This window comes from Lagopus muta, chromosome 5 (assembly GCF_023343835.1).
Source record: "Lagopus muta isolate bLagMut1 chromosome 5, bLagMut1 primary, whole genome shotgun sequence".
NCBI classification, from domain to species: Eukaryota; Metazoa; Chordata; class Aves; order Galliformes; family Phasianidae; genus Lagopus; species Lagopus muta.
In genome coordinates this window covers 17,631,468-17,656,954 of record NC_064437.1, presented here as the reverse complement: position 1 = coordinate 17,656,954, position 25,487 = coordinate 17,631,468, and the positions used below count along the sequence as shown (strand labels likewise).

The 25,487-nt window shown below is 38.8% G+C and overlaps 2 protein-coding genes across 4 annotated transcripts in view; one reads left to right on the top strand and one right to left on the bottom strand.

Moving 5' to 3' along the window:
* Nucleotides 1–22,306, bottom strand: part of PLPPR4 (phospholipid phosphatase related 4) — a 30,274-nt gene extending 7,968 nt beyond the window's left edge. The window contains exons 1-5 of the mRNA XM_048943874.1: nt 22,159–22,306; nt 8,037–8,222; nt 6,231–6,360; nt 4,343–4,538; nt 44–101 (exon numbers count right to left, since the gene is read on the bottom strand). Coding sequence (XP_048799831.1) covers nt 44–101; nt 4,343–4,538; nt 6,231–6,360; nt 8,037–8,222; nt 22,159–22,236 — 648 coding nt within the window. The 5' untranslated portion in view covers nt 22,237–22,306. The remainder of the gene's footprint in view (nt 1–43; nt 102–4,342; nt 4,539–6,230; nt 6,361–8,036; nt 8,223–22,158) is intronic.
* PLPPR5 (phospholipid phosphatase related 5) overlaps nt 1–25,487 on the top strand; it is a 164,404-nt gene that overhangs the window by 45,227 nt on the left and 93,690 nt on the right. For all 3 annotated transcript variants that reach the window (XM_048943905.1, XM_048943906.1, XM_048943911.1), the window contains one exon: nt 9,098–9,184. In XM_048943905.1, the coding sequence (XP_048799862.1) occupies nt 9,098–9,184 (87 nt within the window). The remainder of the gene's footprint in view (nt 1–9,097; nt 9,185–25,487) is intronic.

The following is a 25,487-nucleotide window of genomic DNA, read 5'->3' as shown; positions in this document are numbered from 1 at the left end:
TTTCGTCTTATTTAAATGAAAATGAATAGAGTTGATTACTCACCGAAATGTACACTGCTGCAAAGGCTGCCAGGGTGGCATGTTGAGATGGGAATGACTTTCTGCCAAGGAAGGACACTCAAATTATGTTTCTAAGTTCAAATATACTGTGCTAGTGTTCACTTGAAAAAATACACTGGATGATACAGTAATTTCAGCTGACACTTCCTAGGCAATATATGATCAATCATTAATATTTACTTTCAAGATTTCTTTTCTATCACCTGGAAAAAGAACTAATGTTAATATTTAGCATGGAATTATTTTTGTGTGCTAAGCATGGTAGGTATACTATGAGTGTGAATGAGCTCTAGGCTGGATGCTTGATTTTAAGAGCGACATTTCTCTACATTTGTTTTTATAGATAAATTTCCATAATAACTCTTACGCGTGTTTCTAATTATACAAAATACTTAATGAGTGAACCTGGTTCTTACGGTTACTCCTACTGGCTTCAGTTGGACACTTTGATGTAAGAACTTCTCAGCTATGTATACAACCTGGATAGTCAGTCCCTACCTTCATCTTTATTTGCTCTTTTCGGTCTTCTTTTTTGTCTTTTCTTTTTTAATTTTATCATTTCATAACACAGTAGGAGTTAATGGAGCGCAAAAACATGGAATGACTTTTTAGATGTTAACAAGTTCCTTTCTGAAGCACAGAACAAGAGTGTAAATGAAAATTTGTCCAAACTATGTGAGACAGTAGGCAAAATCTTATTTTTCTTATTTTTCTTCTAAACCCATTTCTTTCTTTTCTTCTAAACCCAATTGGCTAAAAGTAAATTAAAAAAAAAAAAAAAAAAAGAAGTGAGAATGTAAAGAAGAGATTTTACATAGCAGAGGCAAAAATTTAGCTGGGTGTGGATTCAGTAACACCTGTTCTATGAGAGACATCTAGTTCATGGCTTGCGGAAGCCCTGAAAAATTCTGAGCTCTAGAAGTGAGTACTTCAGATGTGTATCAGTTTACAGCTGTACATTTTTCTCTTTAAATGGCATGGATGTGTAACGTGCTGGCTGTTTTGGTGAAGAAGAGTATGTCTTTCCTGCAGTCACAGGAGCCACTTTCACCTGAGATAGGCTGAAATAGAAAGCTCAGCTTGGGGTAAATGCTTCAACAATCATTCAAGGTGTTTTTTGAGAATCTAGCTGGGCTGCATGTTTCTGCATCCATTTTTTCTAGCAGCACCGCAGCTAAGTTAAAATAGCAGAGATTGAAATATAGTCCTTTGCTCATAGATGTTTTTCTGCAAAGGAGCAGATTCTGCTTTCTAAATTTATTTCTTATGTATTCTGCTTTGTCTGTTCTAAATAATTCATTCGTAACGAAATGTGTGAATGTAGGTCAGTGTGAATGCCACACTGCTGACCTGAATTTGAGCTCATGGCTCCAGCAGCTCCTTGACTCCGGCCAAGATAAAATCAGTATGATTCTTTTTTTCACTTATAAAGACAGACCAATTTTTTTCTTCTCCTAAGCAAGCCTTTCTCAGTTTGAGTCCCTGGTTCAGAGGAGGGCAAGGGGGTAAATATATGAAAAAAAATATAGGTGCATATAATGTCTATCAACTCCTTTACTCTGTGCAGGTTTTAGTATAAGCATATATTTACTTACAGTCTCTGTGGAGTTATTCTGTAGGTTTGATTCTATGAAGTTTGGTACCGCTCAGAACTTAGCCTAAATTTGATGGCATTTTGCTGGTAAGATACGTCACTATGCTACAGTCAGTTTTCTGTTTGTTCTGTTTTCTATTCACATGCTTTTAGAGCTAGCACAGTATGTGCACTCTGTGTACTTTCTAATGGTGACACTGCTTTTGCTCTTTTCAATTTGCTGTCTGTTCATCTAAAATGAAAATAATTCAAGCTAAAAGTATGTAGCCTTTTTGCTTGGCTCTTTATTGAGGAGGTGAACAAAGATCTCAAAGAATACATGCCCTGGGCTCATGAGACAGTATCTCACTCTGAATGCTCATGCATGAGGAATGCATGGAGGGGGAATAATGATTAGAGAGTCATACCGAGTCAGAACATCAGAAACAACAGAGGATAAAGATCTCACTGGAGATCTGAATAGAAATGATTGAAAGAATTCTTTGAAGATTAACAGAGGAAAAAGGATGAAAGAAAAAAGGTACTGCAGGAAATTAATTCATAAGGGAGTCTAGAGAAGAATTTCTAGAGCCAAAATTTCTAGAATGTACAAATTTAAAAATGAAGGCCATTATAAATGTCATAAGAACAAGTCCCTTAAAAACTGAAATTGCTGAAGTCAAATTAATCTCCTGAGCTAGAGAAGCTATATTGTAACTCCCATACTAGGTGACTGAAGGAAGTACTGAACCAGTAGCAACTGCTGTTTGCTTTGCTGAAGTTGTCACAATTATATGAAAACAAGAATTTGATAAAGGAAAATGACAATAAAATTTTACTAAGGCAAAACCAAGGGTGGGATCAGGTGTGTCAGAGTATTAATCAAATATGTTCTCTATGATAGGAGTGAATTTGACTTATTAGTATATGGTTGTCTTCCTAAGAAATAGTAACACAAAAACCCACTGCTTAATCTTATCTGCTACAACTGTTTCACTGGTGTGTTTTGTTTTGTTTTAAGTGGTGATATTTAAACAAATATGATTGGAGTTTTTGGAATGGCTGCAGACAGCCAAATCAGGGCATTGTGTTTGAGATGATAACAAAATGAATGAGAGCAATTGAGAAAATTTTCCTTCCTATTCAACCTGTAAATGTGCAGTAGTTTCACTGGGAAACTGTGTAGTTGCAAAAGGTTGCTTGCAAACATCCGGATTCAATGGCAGTATCACAGTAGCAGCAGATGGTTACAGGAGAGAGGTGAAGGCCAAATTATTTAAGCCAAATGAAGATACAGTCATGCCCAGATACATAAATAACAAAGATGGCAAATGAATCAGAGTACGAGCCTCAGCCGACCAAACATATTTAAGATCAAATAAATAATTGAGAATCTTTAAACGTTAGTGAAATTGATTTGTTTCAGTGAATAGAGTCAGATTAGGAAATCTGCTGTAAGATACTTTACAGAGTGAGTGATTTCATGGTTCTGAAGTATGTCAACCACTGAAATCAATGTACATAGGTTGCTCTGAAAGTAGTGCCTCCTATTTATTTCCATAGAAACTGCAACAGTTACGAAGAACTCTATAACCCTATTTGATAGAACACATTCTCACCTACAAAACACTTTTTTTTCCCCCTACATAATCACCACCATTAGCTATGTGTTTTGTCAGAAATGAACAAGAGCCTGCAAGCTGGGCTTGGAAAAATCTGTACCAGTGGAGGTGACCCATTGTCACGACTTCTGAAATGCACCATCCACTGCTCACTATGCTCACATCCAATAAGAGTGTCCATAAATGTTCAGCACGCATCAGTGAATGTCTGTGAGTGCCATTTTTTTTTCTGCATAGGGGGAATCATTAACACACCTTTGCTTCATACACGCTTCCATGTCAGACACCACTATGTTAGACTGTCCCTCTGCTGCCATCTGTCACACAGCAACAAAATGTAATGGAATATTGGTGGGAAGGTTCAACCTCTGCTAACTCTTGCCTCTGATGTCATGGACCAAAATAATAAAATAGGAAGCATTACTTTACGAACAACCCTTGTAAAAGCAAATAAACTAGGAAAGATATGCCTTGGTGATACAGACAAAGCATTTTAATAATATCCATGTGACAAAAATGCAATGCTATAAGGTATAAAGTTAAAACAGAAACTAGCATCTTGACCTGCACAGAGAACCAGAAAAGACTGCAAAGCTTTAGTGAGATGGACAGGACAGAAGAAAAGAGCACTGCTTTCATGCTGCTAATTGGATACACAAGAAAATTATGCATCTCAGTCAGTAACAGAAATCATCATCATTTCAAACATTCTGTAATTCTGCTGTATTATTATTAGAGAGCAGGAAATTTTTAAAAAGCACCATATGGAAAAAATTTGAAGGACTGCAAAAAAATGCAAAGAAATGTGATAGAAATGACTAACAAGAGCTTAAACTGGTGTGGAAAAGACAGGACTGCTATTGTATTCACTGAAGCACTTTGTGATTTCTCCTATGAAGGAAAGAAAATAATTAACTACTTTTAACATGCTTCTGAATCTGACAAAGATTTCCAAAGCCCACAGTTGGCCTAATGTCTTCATAAAGAAAATTAAACATCACTAAACAATGCTAATGTTCTCTGCTTTATTACTTAAAGCAAAAAGCAAAACTCGTACAGACTTTATCTAGAAAGAGATAGAACCAACCTTCCAGCGTTGATAATATTAGCATCAGCTCCTGAGCATATATCTTCCACAACATATGAATTCTCAGAGCAGGATACATTTAAGGATGTATAGTTAGGCTTGCAGACGGTCAGGAAATATGGTGCTTGATATCCTGTTGATAGCTGTATAATATCAGTAACAAGAGCAGTAGAACAAAGACCAAACACATGAACACCTAGAAAATAAAGCAATAAAGGTTGTTAAGTTTATTGTATTTATAAATTAAATGAGTCATTGTGTAAAATGCACTCAACATTTTACAGAGATCTGTGGCTCCTGTAATTGGGCTTGTAAGAATTCAACTGTAGTATAAGACCTTTTTCCTTTATGGAATCTTATTTCAGATGAATTCTTTAATATAAAAATTAAGATCATTTATGCTTATTTTCTTCCTATGGATACTTAATATTTAGTTTTGATGACCTGATATCCTCCAATATATTTTTTTTCACAAAACTAAACTATATTGGAGCTGCTTCTATTTAGAAAACAAATTTTAACTGTCTGTAGTACAACCATCTATTTAAGTGGAGCATATGTGCTCATTCTGTGCTTGGATCTGCCCATTGGAACGTTTTACGTTTTAATAACACAGCTGCCCATAGAACACTGCTCTGAGAACCTGATCTCTCTTTATTATTAGGGACTCATCAGCTGTCAGTAACTTTGGCGTATCTTCATACCTTATATTTCTTGAGTACCAAGTCCTCAACACAAATCAAAAAATTTTCTTTGTCAATGATCTACGTTATGATCCTGTCTGATTAATAATATCAAATTCACAAAGCAGCTAATTCAACTTTTTAACTGAGCATTTTCTAATTGCTGTTTCCCTAAGGGTCTACCTCTAGTTCTCTACTTGTATTTACATCAAATTTTCATCTCAAACCTAAAAGAATGCTGAAGTAATTGTTCTACCAAAAATAAACTGCAAATTCAGGGTATAAATCAAAGATGAAAGTAATGCATCCTTGAGCTTTCTTTGGTGATGGAACAGGATGCCATACTGGAGAAGCTCTTCTTGTGGCTGCGACCTACAACCCCCTCTGCTCACCTCCTCACTGCTGCTCTTAGCAGGATATGCTTTACTGGCCATATATATAACCTCTCCTAGCATTGTCTTCCTGCTTGCCAGCCTGTAGACACCCTAACATGTAGTCCACCTAGGAAGTTTTCAGTCTGCTGTCCTGCAGCCTGTCTTTGCATATGTTGCCCTCACTGATGAAAACTTTCTGGAACAGAGACAACCTTTCCTTTAGCCATTCATTGGCAGAGGGACTTAATTGTGAGAGTGGAGCAAAGTTCAGCCAGCCTTTCAATCTCCACTTCATTAAATACAGAAATAATGCAATTCATCACGTCCCTCTCTATCATTATGTTGCCAGATTCTAGCCCTTTTTCAAGAGGTAGATAAACATGTAACAGAAAAAGAATATCAGGTCTACTGACAGGTTCTAACAGGTTGTTACTGTCATGCTGAATGCTGTATCAGCTGGGTTGAATCCTTTTGATACACTGAAGACAGGCAGGGGAAACTGCACTGAAACCATTAAAAGGAAGGCAGTGCAAAGTGAGGAGAGAAGGAAAAGCAAACAATTATTTTAGAAAGACTGACAATGGACTAGAGGAGGAAAGGGAAAATGGAGAATGTAGATACTACTTTACTGAGTGCGGGGCTGCTTTCTTGCTTCCCCTTGACAGTTTCTTCTCACATTTTCTGGCAAAAAAAAAAAAAAAAAAAAGGAAAAAAAAAACCAGTGACAGCCCTGCAACTGTTCTGAAAGGCTGTTTCAGAAAAGGAAATCTGCATGGTGGAAACTGAATGTACACAGAAGGCTCTTCTTTGTGAGTAACATTTGAAACCCACCAACAAATCTGACAGCTCTTCTAAGAAATGAATTGAAGTTGCATCCTCCTGCATTAATATTGGCCTCTGTTCCAATCCCATTTCTTCTTTTGGACAGGCAACAGTAGAGAATTCCTTCTCCTACCATTATCTGCAACGACAAAGAAGCTCTTAATTTAGATGTAGCAATTACTCATAAGACAGCAGTAGAATTTAAAGGGCTGAAATATTACTCGGACACAACTGATATTTTCCACTGACACGTACATTCCTTGAAAAGATGTGTATCAATATGTAAACATTCAGTAATGCAATTTAGCCTGTGTGAGGGCAACAAGAAAGTGGCACTGACATTAAATCCAAGCACCATAAAGTTTTGAGAGGAGACCTTTTCTTTTATTAATATGTTTGTGTAAAGCTCTCAGTGGAATCGGAGCCTTGATCCACAGCAAAAATTGGATTCTTCTACAGTAAAAACATAATGATCAGCAATTCTTGCCTTTCACGTGATCCAGAACCACAGCAATATCTTAACTCTTCTTAAGGTGGTTTTAGCCATCAGTTTTGGCCTCATGCCTGGTATTTACTGTCAGCTTCTAATTATGTGGTAGCCTACTCTTCCCTAATTATTTAATTTGGCTTGGATTTTAACCAGGTCCACAGCAGTAGAATAAATTCTGTCCTTATGCTCTGAAAAGAGATCATGACTTAAGACACAGGCAATTGTAAACAGAAATAAGAAGAATATAAGTGAAAACAAAGTGTTATTTGCTCTAAAATGTGGATCTATTTATAGTTTTGCAGTCTCAGGTTTTATTGTTTTTCCTGTTAAGTATTGCAGCTTGAAAATTGTGCGGGGCTTGTTAGAATTCAGAAAAAAATGATGTGTTGAAATATTCAAATGGAGGGGGAAGTTCTCACCACTACGAGAAAAAGTCATAGTCTATCAGCAGATGAGAAGTAACGTAGGCTTTGCACAGGACGTACAGTACAATTAAATGCTAAAGCATCTGCATTCAGAAGAGTCTGACATTGTAGTGATCCATGTTTCTGCACACTAAGATCTCTCACTGGCATTTCCTGTGCTTTATGAATACATATAGAAAATTTCTCAAATCCCACAAGCCGTAAGACATATGCCAATAATACACGTGGTAATTTTCTGTATTATTTTTGGGCTACAGTACCGACCTGGTTAAAAGCAGTTGCTACTCATTAATAATGTATCACCAAGCTGCTCATATTCTGACAAGAGTTTCCGTTCTGCTGAAATCATCTTCTCCCTTTGGATGAGCCATTAAACCAGTCTCCTGTCTGCTCTTAACAACTAACTCTCAATTCAGATGTGTCCCAGTGCAGTTTGGGAGAATGAAATTGAGTTCACAGACAAGGCTGATACACCTTACTGAGCAAAGCTAGTTCTAAAAAAAATGGTATGTTCAGTGCACTAAACTTAAAGCTGCCAATAAAATAAAAAAAGTGATCTTTTAAAGTGTTGTATCAGTTTCTTATGATATTCTGTCTGTAAACAGTTATTAATATTGTACAGCATTAATGAATGATTATAACTATTTTCACTCAACTGTTGATGCTTTTTCTTAACTTAGTGCCTGCAGTTAGGACAGTGTAAATGAAGTGCTACAGGGAATGCTCTAAGAGCTGTGCATCTCCTTTTGCTATAGGAGGATAAAACTGAATTTAAATTCCTAAAGTAATTAGTTTGGGTGATACCTTGCAGCCTAACTGGAGACAGAGCACTTACTTTCTTTATGCCAACTGGAACCCTGTTCAAAATCTTCAGTAACTAATGGTGCACCTCAAACTTACCGTAATTGATGGTCCAGCAAAAACCAGACTAAGCAACATCAAAAAGGGAACTGCTTCTTGTGTAGGTTCAATATATGGCATACTCAGACTCTTGTCATAGCAATTAAATCCAGAGTGAACTGGCTTGAAGACATCAGTAAGTTCAAGAAAATACAGGCTAACAACAGAAGACGCCAATATGGGCAACTAGAAATGAAGAAAACAAAAAATTATAGAATAGCATTGTATTTGCAGAGACAACATTGTTAATAAATCACTGTAATGTTTGCTGTTTACATCCCACTGCTCCTTACTATATTTGTTTTACCTTCTATAAATAATCAATTCTCTAGAGATATTATACTGTTCAGTTGATATCAAGTAACTCTGTTGTCTACCAAGCTATTTAAAATACCCATTCCAATTTTCAGCCCACATAATTCAGCGTTTTCATCCATGAATCATTAATGGACAGGCTTTAAATTTAATTTTGTTTTTAAAAGTAAGTACAGTAGTGCAATCTCCTCTGTGAGGTGTCAGCTTTCTGCTGTTCATCCTCACCCTTTTTGGTAATTTAGTTGCCATATATATGGCAGTATTTATACCCAAACCAATTTTTATTAAGATTCACAGTAAAATTTAAAGAAAAATACAAGATAATAGAGTGTTTTGCCTTGGTACATTCATTTTGTAATTCCATCAAAAAGCAATTACTTTTGATAAGATTCAGTCTTTGTAGAATATGATGACTGTATTCACAGTTCTTTTATCCTCTAGCTACCAGTGAATTTAACTTTCACAGTTGCTTACAGTAATTTATTAAGACTTTAGTTAGCTTTCCTGGGATAAATTTACCCCAGCTTACCACTATCTTCTGAAAACACAGATGCAACCAGTAATTCTTACAAGAGAAGCAATAGCAAAAAGACCTTTTGAAGCCATTGGGTGACAAATGAGTAGATAGGGCAGCCCCTTCCCTAGGATGGCCAGTGGGAAGGGTGACTAGTAGCATATGCGATTTCTCTGCATCCTACTAGTGAATGCATAATAAATGATCAGAATTTTTGTTTATCATTTTCCAGAGTTCTCAGTCAAGAAGGCAAGGTTGCAGCCAGTACCTGTGCCTCCTCTGCAATTCAACGACTCCCTTCGTGTCTGTAATAATTAAGGTACCTATGGATAATGTTAACTGCCTGTCTGCTTTCTTTCCTCTTTTGTTTTTATTTTGGCTATCACATTAACTTTTCCTTTTTATTAACTGCTGCTGAAAAGGAGAAGTTTGAAACCACTGAATAAATTTGCTAAGACAGAATAATAACAATCAGATAAGGCTATATCATACATCTTGAGAAAAAAAAACTTCTCTTTTACATCAAGCACCTCACATTGAAAGGAATATGAACTCTCCTGACATCATTTCAGGCATTATGAAACTATATTACCATTGCAGTCTTCAGTATTTACAAACAATTAAAATTAATTGCTTGATTAAAAATGGTATCATTTATCCCATTCTATATTAACATAAAAAAGTGCTAAAACTGGATAAATATGTGTACTGGAAAAATGATGAATAAAAACTTAAAAAACTTTAAAAAATGTAAACTATACGGCAGAGGGACAATGATTTCTTGCATTCCTTAGCTATTTTCAGGTTTTCAAACCTTGTGATTTCTAAATGTAGAGTTTTTTGTACATAAAATGTGATTTTGTTTGGTTATGGAAGAAGGATACTTGCTAAATTTCTCTGAAACACACTTTTTAGTACACCTTAGGATCTGTTTGAAGTGAACAGATTCTGCTATCACCAACAGTGTTCTTCTGAACTGAATCTTCTGAAGGTGAAAAACAGAAAATTTTGTCTGCCACGTTATCTTTGCTCACGTTGATTCCATAGTAATCTTACCTAGGTAGAGAAGCTGTGATTGCATAGCAGGGGAATGTTTATTGGCACCCTAAGTGAAGCTAAGTGCTGCGAACACTGAAAAAATAAGACTAGGCATCTAATAAGTTTGCTTCAATAAGTAGTTTATGTATACTTACTATATAGGTATACTTGACAGTTGGTCTTGTTGATCCTTGTGGGTCCCTTTGAACCTGAGATATGCTCTAACTCTGTGATATGTGCATTGAAATACCGTATTAAAATATATATATATATACAATGTGTAACGTAGTAAATGCACAAAACGTAACGTTGAAATATATATAATAATAATGTGGATACATGTCATATAGCATGATATACATTTACTTCAGTTATGTTGGAATAATTATATAAAATGTAACTAAATTGAGTTCTGCTTCCTACTCATTACAGGAAGATGTCTGATTCTTTAGCTGTATGAATAATTCCTTGATTCTCACTTCCTGCTGGATGTAGTCCCTATTGACTATACTGCAGACCTGCATGATTAGTTACCATGACTGTTTCTAGACATTATAAAGGTGTACAGAGATAAAAGAGGACTTCCCTAAAGTCTTTGTACTTCACAATATTTTTTTGTTTTGTTTTGTGGAACTGTGCAGAGACTGTGCAATTATTTGTGATAAGGTGACTCCTGTACAGAAGGACACTTCCCTGGTGTGTGGGGTCTTGTACAGTCTCTCTTGGTCTTCCTTGTATATTGAGACTGCAAAGCATTTGAATTCATGCACACAGCAATTTCAGTTCTGCACAGCATTTCACTGTTAAGGTATTTGCGATGTCTTTTATTATTACCTATTTGAAAGTCATACCTAAATGGCTTGGCCAGAGTCAGGGTCCCAGTGAGCTAAATGGCCAAAATGAGAAAAATGGTCCAGTACCCTTCTGATATCTCTTCATCTAGGCTTCCCAACAGGTTAATTTCCTATGGTAGAAATGCAGGGCAGGCAGATGCATAAAACACCTTGCACTCAGAGTTTCATCTTCAGCAAGTAATCTTCCTTTATTCTGACATCAAGAAAAGGAAAGCCTCTCCTGAGCAACAGGACCCTAACTTACCCATAAGTCCATCTCTGCTTTGGTTATGGTATTCTTAGGCAAGCAACTGTTTCAAGCAGTAATACTGAACAGTCATAAGTAGGTGACATCTGAAGTGACATGTTATTGTGAATCACTGAAATACGAGATGCAGACAACTTTTTTTTTTTTAAGTTGCTGTATGTTAGCTGCAACCATATTGTCAATTACAAAATTAAAGGAATTGTGACAATCCATTTCACTGTCTTACAGCTCCACTACAGGACTCCTATATTATTTCTGACTGTAATTAACCACTCTTCTAAAAGAAAAGAAATAATTCTAAGGGACTATGAATCCCCAACATAACTGCTTACAATTCTAATGAATAGGCTATAGTCAGTTTGCTATATATACAGTATGTCAAATCCCACAGGAGATTTTTCCTCCTATCTTCTTTAAACTATTAATATAAAATTCATTTTAAAAAAAGGCCAGAGAAAATTGAACATTTCTAAAACCTACAAAACAGTATAAGTGGCTATTTAATGTATGAATATTTATGGACTGTTCTCCTTAAGGCAGCAATAGTTCCATAATTACAGACTTCAGCTCCCAACACCTTGAAAATGCCAAATATAATTAAGATGTTATAATGTGTATTGTTTTAATTACAAAATGGAACAGGAATTTTCCTATTCCTAAGCAGAAAAATAAGCTCCCCATACATATACTCCATATATATGCTCCTACTTTCTTGATTGGCTATTGGGGTAAGATCCTTGTTTAGCGTGTAAATGAATAAATATATCTGTAAATGTAAAGTTTGACCCAAATGGCCAAATTCTCTTCAGCATGTGAGGGAGTCAGGACTGTAATCAGCATAGTAATCAGCACTGCTGCTGAAAATAGTCTGATTTGGAGATTTTTGGTTGTTGTTTTTTCTTTTTTTAAGTAGTATTTCTGCTTTTCATTTTGTAATTTTTCAACAATTAGAAGGCTTTATTAAGCATTAATACTAATTCATTCCAAAGGCCTTGCTAGATGTAGTATGATGTTGATGATTTCTTCTTTATCTAGGATGCAATTGGGTTCATTTTTATGTTTGCAAATACTCTTTCACATCTTGCTTTTCCTCTTCTTGATCTGTGTGTTTGTATTACATCCCCATGGTTTACATGGTTTACATTGTTTTTGCACTTTGTTACTATTAAATTAGTTTTAACAGTTTCCACTTCTTTATCTGACTGCTGGCGGAGTTGTTAGCAGCCTTCGAGACATCCAATACCAACATATGTCCCAACTCCTTGTCCTACATCTGTACTTCTATATGTTGTACTCTATATAATGCAGGAATAATAACAGACATCTTGCAAACGAGGCCAAGCCTTAGTGGGGAAATCCTCTTATTGGAGTGAATCATAGAATCATAGAATGCTCTGGGTTAACAAGGACCATAATGATCATCTAGTTTCAACCCTCCTGCCATGGGCAGGGTCGTCAGCCACTAGACCAGGCTGCCCAGAGCCACATCTAGCCTGGCCTTGAATGCCTCCAGGGATGGGACATCTGTCTCTGAATAGCATGAGGTGGTCCTTTGGGCAGCTAGGCATCTAGGGCATTCAGTTTTGCCTCTGACCTTCCGACAAACACACTCTCATTCCGAGGGAAACATTGAAGTGTTTGCTGTGGAGTTAAACATAGGATCTTTACTATTCCGTGGAGTCTCTACAAAGCTCTAATTTCTAATTGAAGGAGATTTCGAATCCTCCCCTTGGAGAATTCCCAAATGATCAATACTTCACTGTAATCAGGTTTTCTCTGCAAGTGTCATAAAAAGTCAGTGGGAATTAGATATTGATTGCGTCCTAAATAACACAATTGAGACAGAGAGGCTCAAACAAAAAAAAAAAGGTGCAAATAAGTATTACCCTCTACTCCCATCCCTATTTCTACTCTACATTAAAAGAATATGCAATTGGATACAAACATTATTTAAATCTCTATGAAAATTAGTAGATTCTACAAATTTTCTTTCCCTAAAACTGCATGCTTGTAGTTACACATCTAATTTTCACTTTTGCCAGCACGTAACTACGCAGAGTCCGTATGTATCTTCAAGAGAATATCTTCAAATCCATGAGCTTTTCTGAGAGTGTAACCAAGGAGTATCACACACTCAGATGGTTAAACAAACTCTCTGGGATGCAGCTTTATGACCTTTTTTTGCCTTGCTTAAATGCATTACAGGTATTATTTACAGGTATTACCTCTTTTCATGAACATCCAGATCTTGTCTTGTATTAAACTGTGTTAGTGGCTACCAGCAGACATTTTGAATATAAGTTACAAACATGATTAGCATGGGCTATATTTCAGTCAAGCAAATTGGGAAAAAATAAGATGCCTCTTGTGCATTAATAGGTAGATACTGATGTTTTGGTGCAGTGTGATAACCAGAATGATTAAGTGATTCTTTGCGAGATAGGATGCAAGCACAAAGGCTGTGGAATTTATTTGTTTTACCTGACTATGTATGACAGGCAGAAAAGAGAGCAGCAGGATCTGAGGAACCAAGCCACAATTAGCCAGAAGTAGAATAAAGACAGTATGGCTATCACACATGTCAGAGTGCATTACGGGGCACTTGGTAGGATACTTGGATATATTTGGAAATAACTTCTAGACTCAGGTGGCCAACGAATTCTTCCATTGTTAGGTTGTTCTGCAACTCTTCCACAACAGGCAAAGAATTCCTGAACACAACGGCGGCCTTTTGGTATTTCTGTTTTCTTTCAATCAGGTGATCAGGAAATCTGTTCAGGCAAACAAGTAAATACACAGAGGATGGCCACAGAGATATGACTAATGAATGCCACCAGTTTCTCATTAAATCAATAACAGACAAGCATTTGGAAGAATGATGGTCTATTTAATGATTTGTTTTCACTGCAAGGCTGTGGAATTGTGGGAGATTTTATTAAACTGTATTATAAATGTCAGTCCTCATGATAAGGACTTCATGGTCTAAATGATAAGGCACAGTAGATGGATGAGACAAAGAGAGGGCTATGGTGGGGTGGAGGAGGCAAAGTATGTCTATTCTTAGCTAGCTGCCAACAGTGATTGCAGCTTTCAACCTCTGTGGCTGTTGTCCTGTTGTACTTTGCTGAGAGCTTCTTGAGACAGAAGGACAGGTTTCTTCTATCCTGCCAGGAATGAATACTGAGGTCATGACTATCATGTCTGAATACCTTCCAGAAATATGACAAGCAGGAAAAATGCTGCCATTTTTTCTTGCTTTTTAGAACCCATGGGCTCCTTTGTAGGATCTCCAGTGTGGCTCCTGCTTAGCTTCACTAGTGCTCTACCTTTGCCCTCAGTTAGACTGTTGTGATGAGCAGGGGTTAAGACCAAGCACAAGCTTAACTTCATTGCAAACTGGGATATCATGAGGACTTCTTAGAGATGGTACAGAACACAGGATGTGTGTAGAACAGGGAATCTGTTTAACTTAAAAGTCAGATTTGTAGATTTTTTTGCTACGTTCTAAAAAAATTCTCATATACTCATGTTTGCAATATTAGACATTCAAGGTTTTCAGAAGCTTAGATTTCCATGTGTATAAAGGGTGTTTTGTTTTGTGCTTTTTTGTCTAAACTTCAGTTTCTGCTGTTTCTTGTACCTGATTTTGGATGCAGACTTCATGTAGTCCAAAGCTAGGTGTAAGGAACTGCCTTTTCTCTGAAGAATTTTTACCTAACCATTGTCTATGCTTTGTGAAAACTAATTGCGGAGACATTATGTGGTCTTTCTTCTCCCATATTAACTCTATTGGATTTAATTTTGACTCACAACTTAGAATCCCAGGTGCCATTGAAATCTATTATCATTACCATTTTGGAAAATTACATTATGCCTATTTCCATCATTGATTTTAGAGTTTAATTGAATTGTTCTGTGACTACCAAACTAGAGTGTAGCTTTAGAAATACAGCAGATATCCTTGTGCAGCTCCTGAAATCTCTTCATCTTTTGCCAAATGTTGATGGAAAACCTCTCAGCAAAGCGTAAGATCAAAAATAAAGTTGATACATAAGTGATAAAATTTACATTTTCCCCCTGTAAATTTAAAAGTCAAACTGATGTATAGTAATTCTAAAAGGGCTTATTTCTCAATCTAAAATAATTTTAAAAATATTTCAGCTTAAGTATATGAACTTAAATGTGAAACAAACTCTTAGACAGAAATTTTACATCATGTGAAAAATACCATGAACGTATTCATCTTCAGTGAGAGTTCAGAAATAGTTGATGATTCATTATTACTTATGATTATTGTTAATTATGATTATTTATTAGTTATAATCAATGGGTAACCACAGTGAGATTTAAGATATTGCACTCCCTCTTGATTTTGAGACTTCTTTTATAGTGGCTATTGTGGAGTTATAGTAAAAACAAGAAAAGCAACATTCTGAAAAGGTGGCTTTTTGCAGGTTGAAGTGCTACTAAGCTTCAGCTAAAAGTTCATTCAAAAAGAAAAAAGATCTAGCAGTTAAAGGTGCCAATCCCTACATAATGTTACAATTTATTCTACTCTCCAAAATACACTGTTTCATGCATACACAGGTCACCCTGAAAGTAATGCTGCCTATTTATTTCCACTACAACAGATAGAAAGAGCACAATAACACTATTTGATAGAGTAAATTCTTAGCTACGAAGCACTATTTTTAAACATAAGTTGTGCATTTTTACTGGTGGTGAACAAGAGCCTGGGTGTTGTGCTCATAAAGATCTGCACCAGCAGAGGTGACCCACTGTTTCACAGCAGCTATGATGACATCATTGCTAGGAAATGTTGCCCACAAAGCCCATCTCTTAACGGCCCAAGCAGAAGCAAGTCAGAAGGCACCAGATCCAGACTATCTGGTGCGTGTGATAGCACATTCCAGCCAAGACTTGCAGTGTGCCCTGTGGTCTTGAAACCGGTATGGCTTCTGGTGTTCTTGTATTGCAAGAGAAGGGTTGTCGTCTTCTCTGGCGTTTTCAGGAAGTTCTAGTCTTCAGCTTAGTCAGTACTGTGATATAGCAGTCAGAGTTGATGGTTTATCTGGGTTCCAGGAAATCAATCCAGAAGGATCATCCCTTTCCTATCCCAAAAGACAGTGAACATCATCTTACCAACTGAAGGCTGCATCTTGAACTTTTTCTCTGATGAGGAATTGGCATGGTGCCACTCCATGGACTGCTGTTTTGACTCAGCCTCATAGCGGTGACACAAGTGCCCCTCTACTGCCATCTGTTGCACATCAGCAAAATGTGATGGAATATTGGCAGAAAGGTTCAGCCTCTGCTGCCATGCCACCACCATCTGCCTTTGACATTGTGGGAAATGATAAAATAGGAGCCATTACTTTCAGAGCAGCTCTCATACAAAAATAAATAAATTCTGTGGGTGTCAACCTTTCTCTAGTGGCTCACTCCTGTGCTCTTTGGTAACTTAATTTTTAATTTTGGCTGCAGATTTTTAACAATTATAGAAGGAAATCACAGAAAGGGTCATAAATATTTCTATTTTTGGAACATGTAATTGGAACATGTAATTTAGAAAATGAATCTCCTCTGATTTCTAACATACTAAATATTCCTTTTACTACTGGGTATTAGATCCAGAGGATGATGGAGAACTGAAAAGAACAGAAAAGAGATTCTCTTTCACCATGGATGACTTAAAATCTACATTGGCAAAGCAAGTAGCCAAACACAGATGGAGACCTAACATGTGGCATTATTAATTTTTTTTTCCAGGACAGTATTAGCACAGCCCTGGCCCCTCCTTTATGCCACTCTTTTCTGCTCATCTACTAAAAGCTAGTAGTATGCAAGCTGAACAGCTCTTCTGTAGAAAAGGAAGTGATAGGGAGGATATAGCACTGACAGTTCAGTCAGTGAATGGCTGTTGCTTTTAATAGCAGCTTCCTCAAGTCTCAGACTGGCCCTTAGTATTTTGGGGATGCTGGTCTCTAATGCAATGTATATGCAAATCTAATGTCTATCCTGTGTGAGTCAGCCACATCACAAGGTCAGCTCAATGAGCAGGCTCTTAAGTGTATTTCTCCTCCCCGTTCCCTTGCACATTGTAGGCTCTTCTGAGAGAAAAAGCAATATACATGTAAAGCATTGTGCTACTTCCACAGTATGGGGATAATTTCATTTTCTACAGTTTGTGTGTGAGTTTTTTCCCCTAAGACTAATTCAAATATAGCAGAAAACCTACTTAGGTAGAAATGGGCCTCCAAGTAACAGCAGTATAATTTAATTCTTGCACTAGATACAAACATTTTGTTCTTAGGAAGGGAGACTTAGTCCTAGAGCGCATTCTCCCTATGCACTTATTCTAATCATTGCACTTCCTCTGATTTTGTATCTTGTACAGTCACACCTGTGCACAACTTTGAAGTGAAAAAAATGCATAATTTAAATGTGGTGGGTCATGCATAGCTGAAAGGCTACATAAAACCCTTCAGATGTGACTGAGAGGTGGCATAGGGCTACCTTCTGATGTGTACAAACATCTGACATTTCAAACCTAGCTCTGCCAGTATATATTAGAAGCAGAAGGAGAGGAAGTGTTTGGTGCTAAGACACAATGAATATTCCCTGCATGTATTTATTTCAGTGGAAGTTGATGACCTATGTTTTGCAGGCTGATTCCTATGGTCATAACAGATACTTGTTCTTTCTTCTCATGCCACTGTTTGAAAAATTCCATCCCCTCTGGGGACTGAGAAAACCTAAGTGATCACTCAGGACATTACGTCCTTCAGCATTCCCACATGTGAGACACACAGTAATGCACTAGTGCCACTGAAGTCAAAGGCAAAATTCACTGTGACTTAAGGGGTATAAACCAGGATTTTTTGAAGTGAGAGGGCACAGGTGAAGAGTCTTTTTATTTCACCAAGAATATATTTCTCCTGCCTCTAAATCATGGCTATTCTCTCAGTAATAGAAACTATTTAACTCTGGAAATTTTCCAAATTTGTATTAAGATGGGAGACGTTTCTATTTAATCAAGAAATGAACAGGATGCCTGGGAAAATGTTGGAGTCCCCATCTCTGGAAGTATTCAAGAGAAGTGTAAACACGGCATGAAGGGGTCTGGTTTGGTGATGGGACTTGGTAGGTTCAGGTTGGTGGTCGGACTTGATGGCCTTGAAGGTCTTCTATAACGTAGGTGATTCTATGATTTTTTTCTGGAGGTGTATATACTTACAGCGTGCTCTCAATGTACTCTTCGCTGAAGAGAAACAATTTCAGGGTGGAACTTTTTCTAGGAAGTACTGATTTTCAGTATCTCCCATAAGGGCGGACTTCTTCACACATCCCACCAAGCCAGAGGGACTTTCAGTTTTCATTGCAAGCTTTGACTTTTCCAGCTTTAGAAACAAAGCTCAGACAACTCATAGTCTATGGAACCCTAAAATGTCACAACCGTAATTAGGAATAAAACAGGCCAGGCTGCCTGGCAGTGCTCATTACCACATGCCTCAGGTAATTGAGATTCACAAGGCAGTATAAAACTATTCAGCTCTCAGGATCAGAGGTACTGCTAAGCAGAAGTCTTACCAGCATTTTCAAATGCCTCTGAAGAATTATTATGGTACAATAGGGTAAACTGATGAGTTTTTATGAATCATGAAATTGAAATTGTTACTGAAAGTGTGTTATGATTTATTTTATAATGCTCATTTGTTTGCCTCTGATTTTTTTTGGAAGATGATCCATCCAAATTTTTTTGAAGATCCATCTCTTCCTTTCAAATTTTTATTTCCTTTTCATTTCTAACCTTCTGAAGCTCTGGTCTGATTCTCCTTTTGCATTTCTGTGTAAGTGAGAAATAGCTCCAGTGATAGCATTGATTTTAAAAAGGGCATATTGGTTTTAAGTTATAAATCTGCTGTATTAAAATCTGCTGGTTTGATATTTTTGAAGTAGACTGAAATGAAAATTGGGCCCAATCATTTTTTTAAAGTTAACTGTCAATTGGACTGCTTACATTTTTTCCAGTTATTAAAGTTGCTGCCATTAAACACTTTCATTTATTTGTTAGTCTCATACATATTTATTCATAAGGATCATAAGAGCAGGAAGACCTCAGTGTCAGAGCTGTATTTGCCACTATTTCTAAATATCAAATCCCTCTGAAGCAGAAAACCTGTCTTTAACCTGTTCTCTTCTCTCTCATGCCTGAAATAAATCAGTTAATAGTTATTTTTCCTCTTTCATTTAATCATATACTATTTTCTTTGGAATTTTCATTTCTTCTTTGTCGCAACATAATTTTTTCTCAACTTTTGTATAGTGTTTGAGAGAAAAATACTATGTATTTTACAAATACATCGTAACTTATTTTCTAAAGAAGTTATTATTTCTTTAGCCTAGATTTTCTAGGTCCTGATGCTATATGGGAGACAGAATACTGTTTTTTTTGTTTGTTTGTTTGTTTGAAGGTGCAAACTTAATTTTCTGTGCTTATTCACTGCAATTTGTAGTGAGGAGGGACTTTCTGATACGAACGGAACACGCAAAATGGAAGTGAGTGGGTGGCAGAGGGGGAAAAAATGATAGCAATTAGAGGAATGAGCTAAAAATCTCATTTCTCATCATAATTTCAACTCCAATTCATAATATTAAAAGCTTTGAAATTGAGAAAGCATTAATCAAATTGGGTAAGTTTTGTTTTTATTTATTTGGCCTTTGTAGGATCATAACCTCCTGCTTACAAAGGAGATCTATATTACATAGCAGTATCAGTCAAATCCCTCTGTCAATTACACTTGGGAATTTCTAATGCCAGTGAAATTATATTTTATTTAATCCCTTTATGGAAGTATAACTCAGTCTTCGGTTCTCCTTGAGCCAGTCACAACAGAGGAATGTAAGCCATCCTTTCCTTTTTCTGATGCTGCTTGTGTGATGGCATCTGCCTCTGCTGCAGAGCTCCAGGAAGGCATTGCCATCAGTCTGATCAGAATTAGTGTGCATGTGGGTAAATTCAGGGTAGGTGTACATAGGAAATACAAACTGTTTAAGTACCATCTGAATTGCTGCCACCAGTTCACTCAAATGATTTGTGTACTCACCTAAAATGTGGGAAACTGATTTAAGTCCTCCTGCTCTGCAATGGGAGAGGAACAATAGCTCAAATTTTCCTAGTTAATGGATAGGCTCAGGTGGATGGCAGTTTTTTTTCCCCTCCTAGTTGTTGCTCTTATTTGTATTGAATACCTAAACGTTCATTGTCTCAAGAGGGGGCATAAATCTGCAGTTTGAGAATTAGAACTCACTTCTCAGGGAAAAGGGCTCCTGCGGCTTCTAGGTTCTGTTCCTGTGAAGGAGTCACATAGAAGTCCTAGCAGTTCATTAGTAGCCCACTCTTAACCATGAACTCTGACTCCCTCTCAGAACAGCAGGGCACCGAAGAGGCTTTGTGGCACTGATCTCCACTGCTTTTGACTTCTAACTGTAGGTGACCTGTTGAAGATTTTTAGAACATAGAATGGAGAACTCATCTACTTCTTGTGGGAACAGTACAAAGAGCTCAGTCTAACTTCTGCACTTCTTGCAGGATCATTTGCGTTATTCCTTGTAACAGCTACAGGGAGCTTCTAGGGGAACTGCAAGTATGGAATTAATATTATAGAAGGCAACTCTTGTGAGCAGCAGGGACACATTTTGTAATTCACACTCTGTAATTCATCTTGTCTTGCTGCAGGCCAAAGCACAGCCCACCAAACAGTGTGGTTCTGTTGTGTCTTCCAGAATCTCTACATTGTGCCTACATTGTATCACAATCATTCCCAAGATGAAGTCTAGTAATTTCTCATCCTTTTGGATTCCTTGAGCAACAAGGATGGCACAGAGTTAGGATGCCCCCTGACTTTGTAGGAACTTTTCCAATTTTCAATTCTCCCTCCTATACAAAGCTAATGTAAGTTGTATGACACAGCAAACTCCTTTCATCAGTACAGTGATAGGGTATGCATGATGCTTGCATATGAGGAGCCTGTGCAAAGCTTTCCAGTGGGTGCTGTTTACTTTGGGTTATCTCCCGGTCACGTCCAGGTGCTCAGGGAGGGAAGGGGGTAGAGATGCCTGTGTTATTTGAAACTCCTTCTGGTATTTATCTTCTTTACCTTCCAGAGAACCTCCAAAGCCCTTCAAATGTACCTTAAAGTCATTCTTTCTCTGTATTTCCTCCATTTTTTTAAATTTTATATTTTATTGTTTTTATATTTCATACATTATGTACTGTATATGTGTTCATATCTTTATTTAACCTACCAGTTATAATTAATTCTTATACCATATTTTACCATTAAATTCTTTACCATCTTGCCCTGAGATATTACACGATGCCTCACCGTGCCTCAGTCGCCTTCCTGTTAATGAGGTCATCTGAAACACTGTGCTCAATCCGTAAACTGTTTTTACTCCCTAAGCTTAGCCCATGCCTACCTGTGATCTTCTAGCAGCACCTACCCGGCTGTACGCCAGGCAGCATAATGCCTGCAAGCGATGCACGGAGCAGAGTGCCTCTGCAACTGCACCTGCTACCAGCTGAGCAGCCATAGCAGGTTTTGCTCTTTAAGATGTGCACAGAACCTCATTCCATTCTAGCCCGTGCATTTTTAGCTCTATTAGAGATAGCACATAATCCAGGAGTTGACAGAAAGACGCCACTGATCATCATATTAAAAACATTTCCATTTTCCTGAGCATTCCTTTCCAAACGTGATTTTTATTCTGCCAGAGAAACACAAGTGGCGTTCACCTAGAAGCTCTTCTAGAAACATGTCTTCCTCTCGAGAGGTCCCTGGGTACACGGCACCATTTGCTTAAGTAGCCTTTTCGCGTCCCAGCAACTCCGAGAAATAATTCCCTCTAAAGAACGCCAGCTCTTCGCGGTGGGCTTAGCCGCTGATTGCGAGAAGGGCAAAGCGCGGCGTGAGGATGCCGCACCCCGCGTTGCGGGAACAGCGGTGAGCCGCGCTCCCTCCGCTCGCGGTGAGCGGCGCTGCACGGCGGAGCGCCCCGCGGTGCCCTCCTCTCACCGCCGCCAGCCCCGCACTCGGAGCCATCCCAGCGCGGAGCCACGGCCGGTCCCCGAGGCGCCGAGCGACCACTCACCTCCACGAAGTAGAAGCAGGGCAGGAGGGTGACGCTGTCCTTGGTCACTTTGCCCTTCGGCCGCTCCTTGGCGGACATGCTGGCGGGCGCTGCGGGCGGCCCCGCGGCAGCGCTCCCCGGCCGCTGGCAGCCGCCCGCCGCGGTCTCCTCCGCCCGCCGCCGCCAGCGCGTCCCCGCGCCGGGCTGACGTCAGGAGCGGAGGGGGCCCGGCCGCTTAACTGCTTCGCTGCGGGGTTCTCGGGCGGCCGCGAGGGAGGGGAAGCCCCCTGCAGAGCCAGGGGAGCTCTGGCTGCAGCCGGCGGGAGAGCGGCAGATGGGCGGTGCGGAACTGAGACACCTGCGCGGGATCCCGGCGGGCGTGGGGGTGCACGAGGCTGATCCAGGGTGAAACTGGAGCTTCGGTCTTTGGGAAACAGCAGTGGGATGGCTCTGGGAACAGCGTTCCTATACGGCCGACGTTCTCGTGCAGATGCGCTCTGCATGAGCTCGGCACGCTGATGACACCTCACCCGGCCCTCGTGCCCGTCAGGGGACGTGGGGCAAAACCGAGCGTGTGGTTTCTCTAATGCGTGGAGTACGTGGTGCAATTCCCGCTGCAGCCTTAAAAGGAATGGAGTTAACCTGAACAATTGTTTCCATGGTGAAGTGTGGTACTTTGAGATCCTATCTATGGATCAAAGCTTGCAGCCTTTTGTCGGTGAACTTCTGATGATGTCAGTGAGAGGTATCCTGGATATGGCCTTCTGTGAATGAGGTAGCCTTGTCATTCCACTACAGCACATTAATGATGTGTGCAGAGCTCCTCTTGTGCCTGTAAGCTTGTGCTGTGGCACTTAGCTTTACCAGTCAATGAAAGAAGTGTGACTCAAAAGGTCTTGTTTCATTTCCTGTCCCTCTTGCTTTGGGGAGTATGGGAAATAATGTGCTGCCTTGTTCAGTCTCCAAATGGACCTTAGTGCTGTAGCCAGCATGCTGTGGCAGAGGAAGTGAAGATTCCACCAGTCCCTTCTTTTTCCTAGCAGCCCCTCAGACAAAGAAAGTTTCACCAGACATTAAAAGTAAAAATGCAGTTGTCACTCTTCATGCCTGCAATAAATTGTGAAAAGCAAATCCGTAATCTGACTCCAGGTAATTGAAAAAGACTCTTCAGAGCTCCAACAGGTTGCCATGCCAATGTGGGATCTTGTCCTAGCTCTGTCAGCCTGGAGTTCTGGGCTTCTCTGGCCTCAGAGGTACCAGGGGCTTATGGTGACTGGAGAAGAGGAAGCAGTGGGGGCTCTGGGCAGAGGAGGTACCCAGGAGGGATTCCAGGAGCAGAGGAGGTATGTGTTTGGCTATCAGGCAAATTCCAGGACATCATTCTGGGCAATGTGTGTGGGTGTCTGGTTTTGGTTCTTATCAATTAGTATTCTAGCCTTTAAGTTGAAAATGTCCCTTTTTGTTGGCCTTGCTGTTGGCTTACTTCACATAAAACAGCAAAAGTTCAGCAAGATTTTGCTAATGTCAAATTGTTGTTTCCCAGTTGCTGTAATAGTTAATGACTGATTAGCCACTTAGAGTTGCACTTACTGTATCAGCCTCACTTGTTCAGGAGTCTGGCTTGGAAGTCATGAGTGCAATCTATCAAAAATTACTGATGAGTATTTTGTTTACTGTGTGGATTGCTTCACTCTGGAAGAATAAGAAAGACAGGGTGCTTTGCGGTAGAATGAACTGAGATCTCACATGGTTATTTAATTCTAGAAGCTTACAAAAGCTGTTGTTAATTATGTTGTTATTGTAGTAATTAAAGGCTAATTAAGAGTCTAACTGTGATAGGTACAGTAAAACACAGGGAGCCAGCCTCTATTTCACAAATTTTTGCTATAAATAGGTGTGTGGTACGAGGCGTGTGAATGCTGTAAGAGCAGGAAGATTTGTGTTAATTCTTTGGTTTTGTATCTCACTGTGTTATAAATGTACTGGTTGAGGGAGTTAAGAGGAGGCTGTGTATGATTTGGCAGAAGTGAAGCAACTGTAGGCAATAATACGCATGTGTGTTCCTAAAGAAGGTAGCTGTATGGTGGGGGAAGTAGGTAGTCAACAGTGGCCAAGGATATGCCGCTGTGTTAAAGACTATCTCAGCTGTGTGGTTTCACAAAGTAAAAAGTATTGGTAGTAAAAAGATTCAGAAAATGCTTCCTGTTTATCTCAGTCAAGATAGTCTTAGAAGGAAGTATGATGATGCATGACTTATGCATACTATCTATGTGCAGGATGGTCTTAAGTACAGTATCTGTATTAATGCTGATGGCTTTTTACCCACCTTTGAGCAATCTTTGTAAGATGTCATGGAAAATGTCATGGAAATATGTGAGCATAAAGCAGAAAACTGTTTTTTCGGGTTTGTTTGTTTGTTTGTTTTAAAGCATAAAACTGCTCATGCTTTGCTTCAGCAAGACCAACTGAGTTCCTGGAAGAATTTTAAGTATCAAAGAAGACAGGGAACTAGAAGATAAATGTGAAGATCTGGAGTGTAAGCCTCTTCTGACTCATCTGGAATAAAATTTCAAGACAGGAAATTGATTCTTGCTCCAACATAAGGAAAACTTGGCTGTCAGTGAGTGCCTCTGGTGATTTCAAGCTGATTTGTAAAAATTCTCCTTGTAAAACCATCATCCTGTTAAAGAAGTATTATTGATGGACCTTCTTTAAGTGAAGAAAGAACTGTTCCTTGCAGTTCTCAGGCAGCGAGCAAACATGACAGTTGTTAGAAACATGATATGAAATGACTTTCCAGCATAGCCTGGTGTGTTGGTGAAGGTGCACTGTAGAGAACTCAACTGCAGCTCATCATCTCTTTATCCTACTCATTTTCTTCTGAACCAAAGTTTGTCTATTCCTAGGCTTTGGTTAGCATTGGGCACAGGCAGTGACTGTAGCATCACTACTTCCATGGGGAAAGAAAGCACACTGCATAAACAGGGACCTGTGCTATATCACTGGATAAATACCCTTGCAGATGCAGGATGAAATAATTTAAAGAAAGAAATGGAATGGGTAGAGAGCCAGCAGATCCATGGCTCTGCAGATCCACTGATCAGACAATGGCACTGAGTGGTTTGTAGAAAGCAGAAGTTTGGCCAGAGGCTGCAGCTGCAGTTACTGTTGCTTGATAGTTGAAGGAAACCTCCTTTCCTCTGGCTGCCCCTCAGTTTTCCTGCTCAAAGGTCGTTTCTGGGGCATGGACCAGGGTTACACTTTCATGTTGTAGAGATGGATTACTTGCTGCTTTTTTTTTTTTTTTTTTTTTTTTTTTTTTTTTTTCCCCACTAAGCATGGAATAGATG